Below are 13,557 nucleotides of genomic sequence, written 5' to 3'. Positions count from 1 at the left end.
ATATAATCCTGACATATTATATTCAATATCTGTATAATGACTATGCCGTGCAGTGAATAACAACACAAACCTAGGGAACAACATGATTTTTGAGTGAACTGTTCCTTTAAGCACAAGATTTCATATCAAATTCACAATCTTACTATGAACCTGGCTGTGCCGTTCATGGGAGAGTCTCATGTAGCCAAATTCCCTTTGCCTGCAATGCTGAGTGACACAGCATGGAAGTTCGCTCTGGAGGGAATGAGGCTGATTCCGTATCATTTAGGCTTATCACGAGTGAATATGCTTTCAAAGGCCCGTGGGGCTACAAAGAGAGCTTTGAGGAGACGGACAGGGACAGCTGCTCTCCAGGAACCCTGGCAAGCAAGTCTGCACTCTCTCGTTCCCATCTGCGATTGCTTTTCAGGGGTGGTTCAGCTGATCAAGGGCTGAATTTAAAAGCACTGGATTATGGAAAAGTAATTGCCCTCACTGTGAAAATAGACCATGCATGTTGTATCGCTTATTCACAGTGAATGGGGAAAAATATAGTGCTCTAATATTTTTTTACTGTGATTTCTAAGTGCAGAAAGTGAATAATTTGCATTGCTCAAGAGAACTATCGCTTTGCGCGGTGGGGAGGTCACATCCAGCTGTTAGCGCTATCGGGATTTGAAGCTCATAGTTGCAGTTGTTTTGTACACAGACAAAAGCTTTTTAAAAGCCGTGTCAAATTCAAGAGTTACAAGCCATTTAGCTTCCTGAAACTAATGCAAGTACAAATTTATGTGTGATCTCATGCTTGCTCGTCGGTATTCTTACGTAGGATGTTTGGATAGACAATACAACATACAATACCGACATACCGACAAAATCTACAACAAAAAACCTTTTAGTTTGGTCAGAACTGATATTGGGACCACTGCCAAATTCAGTTCACAATCACATAGTGGAACTTTAATTTAATATTGATGGAGAAATCATTTTGAGAAAGAGACTTTAAATTGCAAAATTACTTTAACTAAAAATAATTGTTTATTCTGATAACAATAACAATATATTTTACAGTTTATTAAAAAGTGACTCTTTTATACCATATTGTTTTTGATCGTTTGTGCCCTACTAAAAAAAAAAAAAAAAGTAATATATTTAAAATACATGTATTTCATACTAAGTATAGTTCCAATCTATTAACGTATTTACTGACATGTTGCTCGGGACTTACTGACATAAAAATAAATAAATACATAAAAATACGCCTTAAATGTGTTTTAATGTCACTGTTGATGAGGATTGTATGATCTTTGAAGAATATCAGTCTTTAAATGCAAGCTATTTATTATATTTTATTTTTCACTAGGGTGGTCAATGTAATGCACAGCCTCTTGTGGCATATCACTTTATAATGATCAATACTGTAGTACTGTATGGATACATTATCACAAGTATATTGTGTAGTTTTTTTTTTTTTTTTGTTAATATTTTGTAAATATTTTGTCACTTTTCACTTGCCACTTCGTACTTTATACAGTACATAACATATATAGACATCTATACTTACACTCTGTGTAAACTATGCTATCTCTGACCCATAAGCCCTATTGCTTTTGTATTTATTTATGGTTTATTGTTTAAAGTGTGCATTTTTATTTTTTTTTTACAGTGCAGCATTGCTCACTAAACAACTTGGCTTCTTTTGACTTGTTGAAATACATGTTAAGTACGTTTGTAAGAATACCTATAATACTACACTCTTAAAAATAAAGGTGCTTCATGATGCCATAGAATAACTTTTTGTCTAAATGGTTCCATAAAGAACCTTTAACATCTTGTAGCAAAGTGAGGTATAGCCCGGTATTATTGGCTGGTGTCATTCAACCAGGTGAACCAATCAGTGTTTGTACTTCACTATGATTGGTTAGTTGTGTAAGTTTTATGAGCCTATTAGTGCCTGTGTGGTGAATATAAAAGAGGGAAGTGTTTGGCCGCTTGGGATCATCCTTGGTACCGCCCCTTTGTGACATGTGGCGCGTTTGAATGAGTGCTGTGCTTAACATTTTGTCTTTTTCACAAGGGTGTGTGTGTCGTGGGTGTTGAGTGTGGGGTAGAAATTTGGGGGTCTCTGTTGACCACCTCCCTCTTTACTAGATTATCTCCATTTAGTCATTTGGTATGTTACTGGTATTGTGATGTGATTTGAGACCTTGTGTGATGTATTGTATTGACTGACTGTTTCTATTAATTGTTTGAATAAAGTGATTCTTGTTGATATTGTTTATATTCTTATGCTCACCCTGTCTTTGGCAACGAACCTGTGTGCCCTTATATGGGGCTGTTCTGTCCTGGTGTATTCCAGGTGGCGTAGTCGAGTATAGGATTCTTATTATTGGTAACTTCCCCTACCTGACCACTTATTGCCACAATCTGAAGAACCTTTCTGTTTCACAAAAGGTTCTTTGTGGTGAAAGAAGGTTCTTCAGATTATAAAAAGGTAAGGAAGAGATGGTTCTTTAAAGAACCTTTGACTGAGTGGTTCTTTGTGGAAACAAAAATGGTTCTTCTATGGCATCGCTTGAAGAACCTTTTGAAGCACCTTTATTTTTAAGAGTGTTTATGGGGGGCAGTCGGACTTGGAACCTAAAAGTCGCGGGTTCGAGTCTCAGGTCCAGCAGGGATTGTAGGTGGGGGGAGTGAATTGTCCAGCTCTCTCTCCACCCTCAATACCATGACTGAGGTGAGACCCTTTAGCAAGGCACCAAACCCCCTACTGCTCCCTGGGCGCTGCAGCATAAATGGCTGCCCACTGATCTGGGTGTTTGTTCACGTGTGTGTGTGTGTGTGTGTGTGTGTGTGTGTTTGTTCACTACTCACTGCTGTGTGCGTGCACTTGGATGCATTAAATGCAGAGCACAAATTCCGAGTATGGGTCATACTTGGCTACAAGTCACATCCTTTCCTTTTCCTTTCACATCCTTTCCTTTCCTATTCAGTGTGACAGTTTGTATACCGTTTAAAATATAATACAATTTATTATGATCTATTTATTTTAGACACTTTGCTTGCATTTAATATGATTTCTGTGTATATAAAATCATGCATGACCATCAAAATGGGACGACTCATCTTTGACTCATAAAATAATTAAATCATATAAAGGTTAATACTTATTATTTTATGCTAACACTTGTATAAACAAGCATTAAAAAAAAAAAAAAAAATCTCAGATTTACAGAATTCAATATTTTGAACATATTGTTACAAAAATATTTGTTGTAACATTAAATTTACTATACTATATTTTTATATAAGAAGTGTGTGTATGGCACTAAAACAGTGTTGCACAATTGTGAAGGGTATCAAATAAAAACATCATCTATATTGAGTGAACTGGGACAAAGCATATTTGAACATTTAAATCATTTAATGTTTTAAAGCAAATACAGTTTACTTCACTGGGTCAACACATGTGAACAATATATATATTTTTCATATCATTACCGACCTCAGCAGACATACATTCACACGGCTGCATGAAGACAAGATCTTTCTTTATGCTTTTATGTTTTTTTGTTTGTTTTTTTGTTTGTTTGTTTTGTTGCAGTTATGTACAAAGTCATTGTAATGCATCAACCCCACGTCTCTATACAGATTCCATTAACATATCAAAACCTATCTACCCAAGTCCATGTCGAAGTAGATTTATGGCAATAAGCTATACATCTCCAGTCATCTGAGCTGACTAATTTGTTTTCTAGTTCAGCTTGCAGTCAATGTCCAGACTTGAAACTCCTCCGTTTCTGTTCCCCTAACATACAGTAAACCCAACTATAGTTTCCAAGGTACATACATTATTTACAGTGGAATGTCAGGCTTTGAAGTGGGCAGTTAGAAAGACACGAGACTCTGGAATGAAAAAAACAACAACAAAAAAACTTTATCTAAAAAATCAGGAACATATAAATGAAGGAATAAAAAGCAGTATTTTGTCTGTTGAAAAATATTTAAAACAAAAATAAAATAAAAAAAGACAAAATATTATTTTCTTAGTATGCACGTATGCAGGCTATTTAATGTTGCTAGAAGCATCAACTGATCCAGCAGACAGACTACTGTATAAAAAGAAAGAAGCTGATATGGGTCATTAAAATTAATTCTAGTCAATTGAATTCTCTTATTTGACATTTAAAGCCATAATAGCCATTTGGTAAATGGGTAACTTGTGCTTAGCTTGAGAAAACATACACAAAAAGAACCCTTAATTAACAAAACCCTGGGAGCACAGGGGTCAATGAAAAGAACGAAAGAGAAAGAGAAATGAAAGCAATAGAAAATTACATATACAATTAACTACTAATTAAAATTCTGGAACGAAAACTTGTGCTTTAGCTAAAGTGATGTCAGTCTCTTTAATCACAGCCATGATTATGTAGCAGGTTTCCAGTTGTGAGCTGGTTAACAAAGTGCTGACGGACCAGCGATGGGTTGCTTTTGTATTTTGTCATCATATGAAGCAGAGAGAGAATATTTGTATTCACGAGGGTTTAAAAAACCTGGTAAAAACAGCTTTTATAATATTTGAAGTCCAGGTGATGTGCTTTCCACCACACTGGCCAACTTGTGTAGATTCATATGTTTATAATGCATATTTGTAAAAATGTACAGTGAGGGCAGACAATAACTCTAAAAGGAAAAAAAAAGAAAAAAAAATCAATATGTACAGGATTCAGATCTAAAAAAAGTAAAACCTTACATCTCACACGTCATAGGCACTGCAATTTGTATAACTTTACACATTGACCTTACTAAGCTAAAATACAAGGTTTGCTAAGCAACAAATGTACAGTTTTTTCATTATGTGGTCCATTTTAGGTCAGATCAAGATGTGCATGAGGTCTACCATCATGGTTTTTATTCATTTGTAGCTTAGGTGTAGACATATTATGACTTTCCTCATGGGACAGACCCCAAGGAATCTTCTGCTGCAAGTTCTAGTTTGTTTATTATGTGGGTTCTTTTAATAATGGCTTCATTTACCAGCTTTAATGCATGTTATCATTTTTAAGTCCCTTCTGCAGATTTTCTAATGCAAAAATGCTACCAGATTCCATGAAGGCCTGCTTACCTACAGTAAATGGCGTTCATCTGGAGTTCCCCATGTTTTCAAGTCCGCCTAGATTGTCTGTGTGATTACAGCGGTTCAGCATCCTAATCTCTTGTCTTGTAAAGAGCCTTGTTTAAGGCAGGTAAGGGAATTCAATATTTAATAATATAAAATAATAAATTCTACTAAAGCATTTTTTGAGTCAAGAAAGAGATATGGATACAGTTAAGGAGGTTATTTTTCTCTGGAAGTAAAATCATTTATTGGAAAACTGCCCACCCTTTAGCAAACACCAAACCCTGATGTAAAAAGTGTGATAAAGGCTGAACCAAACAAAGAGCGATTAAAAAAGACACACATGCATTAAAAAAATTGAATGTCTTGAATACTTGTACATTTTGGAGACGGACAGGTATGTCAGGACTTTGATGAATATCCGTTTTATTTATTTAAATACATACTAATTTGTAGCCAACAGATCTGCTCCTTATAGAGGATCAGGAAGGATTTGGAAAGGAATCCAGGCTTTGCTGCAGATCCTGTGGTTTCAGAAATCCAGCAGTACATAACAAGCCTGTCTGTGATGCCCAGTTGCTGCCATGTTTACCTCCGATTTCACTTTGGCTCGAGACTTTTCCGTAATTTCATTTCTGTGCTTTTATCGCTACCTACTTTTGGAAAAAAAACTACTACCATCAAAAGGCTCTATATGGTGGTTGACACAAGCGCTACATGCCTGTGCCATAATCTCCTGTGGAACTAAACATTACCATTGAACCTGTTCATATTTACAAGATCTTGAAAACATTTTGACCACTCCACATCACCAACTCTAAATAACAAACACCCTGTCTTTATAACAACACCACATTATACAGGATTATCCTTTTGTGTCTTAAGAGTTTCAGAGGAAATGGATTTTGGAAAGCATCGCTGTGATAACACTACACGTGATGGCACATCCGAGGAGGATCTGTGGATGGAGACTGACTAAGACTGGCATGGAGAATGATGGGCGGATAGGTGGGCGCAGTATATCTGTCTAGGCCCCGTTCTGCATGCTCGACTGCAGTGTGCATATGACTAACGCTGCAGATGTGTTCCTCAGCTCTCAGGGTAGCTGGGTCTTAAAATAAATACTGTTTTTGGAGAGCAGTCAGAACCCACATGCTTTTTTGTTCCATTGGATTGTACGCTTCCAGGCCACGCCACATTTTCGGACCCCTGGATCTACATTCAGGGATGTTGGGAGCGGCGATTGTACCAAGAACCACAGGATTGTGATGTTTCCATTAAACACAATAGTGCTAATGCAACCTTTGACCTCGTAATGACACATGTAGGGGTGGGAATAATTATTCTACTATTTAGTTCCACATTTTCTGGTAACCAACACACCATATAAAAACAAGACTATATAAAATGAACAAAACCTATGATTAACATGAAAGTAATGGTATTATGCTAATGAGATTTAAAAAAACAAGACAAACAAACAAAAAAAATAATAATCATACATCCAGTGTAAGACTTTCACAACATGATCAGCAATATACCCCTTTCCAAAACAGTTACAGTCTCTTTTTATACATTTAATACATTTATAATAACAACAAAATGAGACAAAAAGGATAATACACTGTAATATTTTCAAGCGACCTGCCTGTCCAGCCTTACTGGATGTTGATTGGCATCAGTCTTTGAGAAAACCTCTTGCTGTTGTAGCAGGTTCATCTAAAAGCGTGTGGATGTGTAATGATGTTGTCTTGTTGATGCTGCGAGCTATTTTTCTACAGCTGTTTATTTCGATGGGCTCTGATGGGGGCGGAGGTTACTGGGTCAGGGGTGGGATGTGCAGATAGGGATAAACACATGGAGGAAGGTTTCTAGTGATGGAGGTGGATGGGTGTGGTCGGATGCAGGAGAGGGCAAAAGGTCGTTGATCTTTTTTTTTTCCCTTGACGTTGCATGCCATTCTACACATACCACTCTTTCTTTGAAATAACAGAGCCGTCGGTTTGGGAGACCATGTCGTCGGCGATCTCGGGCTCGGGGTCGTACTGGAAGGCGAGAGTCCGTTCGTCATAATCACGACTTTCGCCTTCGTCTACGGTAAAATAGGGTCTCTTCAGATCCTCAGAGTTGCCATCGAAATCCCGATCGCCGCCCTCGAAACCGCCAGGCCCGCTAATTTGTGCTGGTTTCTTTTCATCGTCCGAGTCTTCGGGGTATTGCAGATTCTTAGGCATCGGAGGATGAGCGGGCATGCCGCCGGCCTTGCTGTATCCATTCCCGAACACGTGTTTTTTGGTGCTGTAGTCGCCCTTAAAGGTGCGCTGACGACGCCGCAGGAAGAAGACGAGCAGCGCGATGGCGGCCACCAGCAGGGCCACCCCACCGACCGCGCCGCCGATGGCAGCACCGGAACTATGCTCCTCCAGTGGGATCTCACGGCCATCAAAAGGCGGGGAGTTAGGGAATTCTGGGTAGGAAAACACAGATGGAAGGGGAGAGTGTGTCAGTGCTCTGGAGGGAAGGAGGTGCATTTGTGCAGGTGCTCATTTTTGATGAGGAAAGGAACATAGGGGAGGAGAAAGAAAAGGGAAGAAAGGAAGGAGCCCCCGCCCCATACCCACACCCGCAACCACCCAACCACTCCCACAAAACCAATCCATTATGACAGCTTAACACAGAAAAGCAAGAGCTGAATGTTTAGTCTCATCATGCGTTTTATGTAAAGGAACAGAAGAACAAGCACTCAAACCATTTTATAAGCAAAGATAACAAACAAAAGTCTTGAAATATTGGGTGCCTGTACACTAGAGCAGGGGCGTAATGTTTTCATTTAGTGTGCATTGGGACCAGTTTCTAATACCCACCTAACATGTTGTTTTCTGCATATTGGTTGTACCACATTGCTTTAGATTTGGGTAAGTTATATAAGGACAGAATTTGAACCCTGGAAGGTATTAATTAAAAGATCCAATTGGATTGACCTAATATTACAACCCATTCTCACTCCTAAGGCATCAAGAACTGAAGCATCTGAAGCTTCAGTATTAAGGTACACCTAGGCCAAAGGTCTCCTCCAGCCCAGCTCCTAAAGAGCTACAGTGCCATTCTGCAGATTTCGACTCCAACCCCAATCAAACACACCCAAACCAGCTAATCAAGGTGTTCAGGGTTACTTGATAATTACAGGAAGGTGTGTTGGAGCAGGGTTGGAACTGAAGTCTGTAGGACTGCAGCTCTCCAGGAGCAGGGTTGGAGATCCCTGCCCTTGGCGTCACCATATCAATGAACTTGGAACTCCATTGCTTTCAATTGCTTGCCTTATTCAACAGATTAAGATGGATTCAACACATATCACAAAGACCAAATTATACCACAATATATAATTAAATGACAAGAAATTATTGAGTATTGACATCAAAGGTTTTTCAATGGACTTCCTAATTCATTATAGCAACCGAGGTATAACTTCAGCATCCTAATAGTGATGTTAAAGGCACTTAACCATGCTTTAGTTTTTGCCTCCTTGGGATTGAGAGTGGGTTGAATGAGAATGGTGTTTCATTGGTGTTGCAGTAAATGTTAAAACTTTTGGTTGCTTTACTTTCTGAAACTGAAACTTGTTTCCTGATATGTCCTTGTGCAATGCACAACCCTTATTGAAATTAATTGATTCGAAGTATTGTCTTACTTAGCGTAAACTCTAGTGTGTAGGCACCCTTGATCATTTTATGATCATCAAGTTATTCACTGCAACGCTTTAATCTGTCTGGAGGTAAAGCTTGCGTTAAAAGTAACAATCAGCACCGACACACTTATAACAATAGATCAGACAGCTCTTTAATTCTGAGCGACCTCAAAAATTACAATTCAACATAAGTACAGGGAGTTTGCATTTGAAGCTCTTGACCTTGTTGGCTTATATGGAATAAATTGTTTTATAGCGCACTCTTTCATTCTCTTAAACCATTCATGAAACACATTTATTTCTTTTTAAAGAACCCTAATTCTGCAGGTGAACGGCAAAGAGAGAACTACCGCTTTCAAAAGTTCATAAAGTCTTTCTAATGAGTGATGTGGTTTTTACAGTCATGCTGGAACATGAATCCCCTGCAAGGCTACTGTACATGGTTACAGCTGACACACAGCTTGTGGTTTTGTTTTCAAAGCACACAAAAGACATGCATCCAACAGAAAGCAAGTGACACAGCATGTAAAAAGCTCATGCAAAAGTCAGTAAACCATTTCATAAAAGTACCCACAGCATTGAGATTTGCAAACAGCAATTAGAGTTGAAGAAGTAATTCACACACGCTTACACACATACACAAAAGCAAGACATGCAACTTTTTTCAGCATTGGATCATTCACAATTGCTGGATTAGCAGCTTACATGCGGTTTCTAAAGGCTTTTCTTTGTGCGGCACTCCTTGTAAACATAACCAAACCGCTCCAAGCACTACAATAGGTCAGTGTAAAAATCTGCCAACACTCAAGTATAAAACATAACCAAGGGATTCTCTAAAATTAGGTACAATGAGACAAAGCAACAAGCTATGTGTCTTCTACAATGCATTTTATTGGTCGTCATGTCCAAAATCCCAATCACAATGTCACAATGTAAGAAGCAAAAACATCCAACAATGTCTTCTATGAGCTCCTTCAAACTACCTACAAATGTGTCTTTCACATGTTGTGTTAACACAACAGTTGTGCGTTGTTAGCAGCATAACGCAACTTCTGACAACAACTAGGCAGTAGACGCTAGACACCTTGCGTCATATTTCCAGTCTGAAGTCTATGCCATTTACATGTGCTAATAGAATATGCCGGTTAAAAAGGTCAGCGGCTACATTGTGAAGGTTTCTGACTGCCTTATGCGACAGTGACTTATTGAATATAGGCAGTAATAAGGCGGTGAGGGTGAGCTGCATTTGACATATTCCAGCTCTTTAATGAGCTTCCATTCTAGACCTGGCAGAGCACCGTCTGGTACCCACCACACACGCGGTGATGGTCAGATATTTCTCATTGACACACTCAGACAGCTTGTGAAGGATTACGGTCATAAAAGGCAAAAACCTCTAGGGGTTTAATCCATCTTGTCCTTTAATCTAAGAATATAAAGTTAAATGCTAATAGGGAAGGGAAAAGGCATAGCATACTTTCAGAGGATACACAAAGTGCACAAATAAAAAGCTTTTCTAGCTACACAAGCTCACATTCACATATTGTTGCATTTCGAAATATGTGCAATTCATAACACAATGCTAGAGCGATTATTCTTTGTAAAAAAAATAATAATAATAAAAAAAAAAAACCTTTAAAAACAATTAAATAAAACAAATATTATTGGAGTAAGTTTTATAGGAAAATGCTATTTTAGTTTTTCTACTTAATTTTATTTTTAGTTGAATGTGTTATTTGCCATGATTGCGTAATTATTTGCAAAATTTACTAGCAGTTTCTGAGAGAAAATTGTTTCTACACCAATTGTGTTGCAGCAAATGGTGCTATAACGAGTTTTAGCATAAATATTCTGCCTCTATGGAACAGTTTTCTTTTTCAAGTGAACTAATGTCATGATAGGAACAGTTTGAAGAGAGCCCTGGTAAGAAAGTTGGTTAAAGTCAGTAAACTCTTGAAATGTTTATAGCTATCAACACAGTTTAAAGATATGGTTATTTTAAGCTAACTCTATCGCCCCCTAGAGTGTGGAGGATAGTTAGCACCACAGTACTTCTGGCCAAACATAAACTAAACATGTTGCCACTTTTGTAATTTGCTATTATGGCAGTAAAGAAATAGAAATATAACTGATGAAAAAAAAAAAAAACAATAAAAATATAAATAGATGATAAATAAATAAATAAATACATACATACATAAATAAATTGGCTTGCTGGTGTAAGCTGGTTTTGCAAGGCCCTTCACATATTTACTGTTGCATTTCATTCTTAAACTTTTGTGAGTAGCTTAATTAATCACCTATCTCTGTCAGGACACTCCTGTAAAAGACATTTTTAATCTCAAGGTTTCTTTCCTGGTTAGAAAAACAGATCTAACAATATATTGGTCTTTTAAATGATTTCATTTCCTGTTTTAAATCCATTAAACCATTATTTCAAATTCTCAAACACCTGTCATTAATGTTAATGGCAAATGTTAAGGCTAACAGGCTGCCATTTCTCATATTAGGGGGTCAAGGGAACAATTTGACTTCTGATGTCTTTCTCTCAAGTTTAATTACTGTGACACTCCACGGCTAAAGCCATTCAACCACAGCAACCCATTTATGTGTACTCTACCTCCCTCTCTCTGCTTCTCCTTCCACTGCTCTTTCTATTCTAGGTTTAGTCAGAGAGTGTCCACACTGTGGTTTGGCCGCCGGTGGTGCGACCACTCTCTCAGCTATCAGCTCTCAAGTATTAATCTGGCCTTTAATGGGATTAGAAGAACTGGGGGCTTCATTATACTGAGAGAGAGAAATCCACAGGACTGGAAGAGTTGAAAGGACCGGGCTTCTTCCTCTAATTCGTTCCTCTTTCCTTCAGTGCACCTTTCTGTCAGTATCTCCTCAGCTTTCGCTCCATCACTCTAATTGGTAAACTCGTTTTGTGCCCCTCATTCTTTTCCTGCTGAAGGCTTGTGTTTATACTGCTACTATATTTATGACACACCATAACTAGCTGCAACCAGAAAGAAGCATTAAAACTGCAAAATGACCCCCATGAAAAATTATAGCAGATTATTTCAAACTGGAGGCCCCTTATGAAGCCTATAAACATTTGCCACCCAAGTGGGGTTTTTCTGAAAACATAAAAATTCATATGGAAAATGTGGCAGACTTACGGAGCCCTGCACATGACATACAAAAAAATTAAATAAATTGTGGGCACGTTTTATTAATTCGTTCCCTTGATATACTAGGCCGTGCGCACAATTTACTAATCCATTTCCTCATTTTAAGTAAATCGTGCGCTCGATATAATAATTCGTGCCCTCGTTCTAGGTAAATCGTGCGCACAAAATAATAATTAGTTGTAGCTTACTTCCTGTCCGCGTACACATTCTCATAAACATGTTGCTGCTATGTTATGTCATGTTACGTTATGGTTTTATTTTGAGTTGGGAATGAATTATAGAGACATTCTCAAAAGCCTTACAGCATTGCATGGAATCATTTTTCACATTTTTCTTGTATGTCATGTGCAGGGCTCCGTACAGACTAAATACTTATCGATGCAAAATCTCAATAAAATGAAAACGAATGCGTGTTAAGACTGGTACATACATTATGTCAGACTAGTTTTGTCATTCAGGCCAGTGTTATTTTAGTTTCATTGAGATAACTAATTGAGATTTATATATATATATATATATATATATATATATATATATATTAATAAATGGTTTGAATGGTATATTTTAATTTTAGTAAACTTTTTTTTGTTGTCATTTTTTTATTCTTGGTTGTCTTAATTTATAATTTTTTTTTAAATTACATTATTTTGTCATACATTTCTAAGATTGTTTTAAGACAAAACAAGCTGCTTTCATGATTTATTTTCTCATAAAATATGTTGCTCCACCGAAGAAGGCAGAGGTTTTTTTTTTTTTTCATTCTATTCAAGTCAACGATGTCCAAAAACAGTTTGGTTACCCACATTCTTCAAAATACCATGTTTAATGTAACATGAGGGTGAGTAAATAATGACAAAAAATTCTTTTTTGGGTGAACTATCTCTTTAAAGTGTTCCTTTAGTCCCAGTTGTATGCTATAGATCCTTTAAAAGATCTTTAAAAAGACTCCATCAGGCTCACAAGCTCTCAGATAATCAAAGGTATGGAGACTATAGATGAAGTCCTTGAAGACTTGATTTGCAAAGCGAATCAATGGCAGTATCCATCTTACAGCCAAAGTACTGAGGCATGATGGGAAAGAAAATATGTTCCCACACCCCACTTCAAGACTCTGATTCTCCCTATCTGTCCTCATCTTCCTCAAAAACACACTTACCATCCTTGACAAATCATTTTATTTGAACTGAACTATGGAAGCTCAATGCTAATACAGTTAGCATTAAGCTAGCAAGCTCTAGCTATAAAAAGAAAACAAAAACAGCTACGCTATTTAGGTGTCATTCATTACCTCAGGAACTACGTCTTTCACATACATTGTGTGTGGGCCTGTTGTTAATTACACAGGACTAATCATATTACCACAATGCTAATAATTCAGCAGTCTCTGGCTGTTTTTCTTCATTGGATGGCAGGGAAGCGGAGCGAGGTGACAGACACGTAGCATGGTTGCAAGAGGGGCGGTAGGGGATCTCAGACTTCAATGCCATGTCGCCAACGGCTAAACCTGCCAGAAGATAGATAAAACCTCACTCGCAGTGTGTCTCCAACTGCCCTGATACCATTAGAGCTGACAAAAGAAACCGCCTATTAACAAGCCT

The 13,557-nt window shown here is 37.7% G+C and overlaps 1 protein-coding gene across 1 annotated transcript in view; it reads right to left on the bottom strand.

Annotated features, from left to right (window-relative positions):
• Positions 1-3,384: 3,384 nt before the first annotated feature.
• The window catches only part of nectin1b (nectin cell adhesion molecule 1b), a 104,764-nt gene continuing 94,591 nt past the window's right edge, over positions 3,385-13,557 (bottom strand). Inside the window, exon 6 of the mRNA XM_058750672.1 lies at positions 3,385-7,565. Within this exon, the coding sequence (XP_058606655.1) occupies positions 7,060-7,565 (506 nt within the window). The 3' untranslated portion in view covers positions 3,385-7,059. The remainder of the gene's footprint in view (positions 7,566-13,557) is intronic.

Source organism: Onychostoma macrolepis, chromosome 18 (genome assembly GCF_012432095.1).
Source record: "Onychostoma macrolepis isolate SWU-2019 chromosome 18, ASM1243209v1, whole genome shotgun sequence".
In the NCBI taxonomy this organism is placed as follows: domain Eukaryota; kingdom Metazoa; phylum Chordata; class Actinopteri; order Cypriniformes; family Cyprinidae; genus Onychostoma; species Onychostoma macrolepis.
The sequence above is the reverse complement of the archived record's forward strand: the minus strand, read 5'-3'. Positions and strand labels throughout refer to the sequence as shown.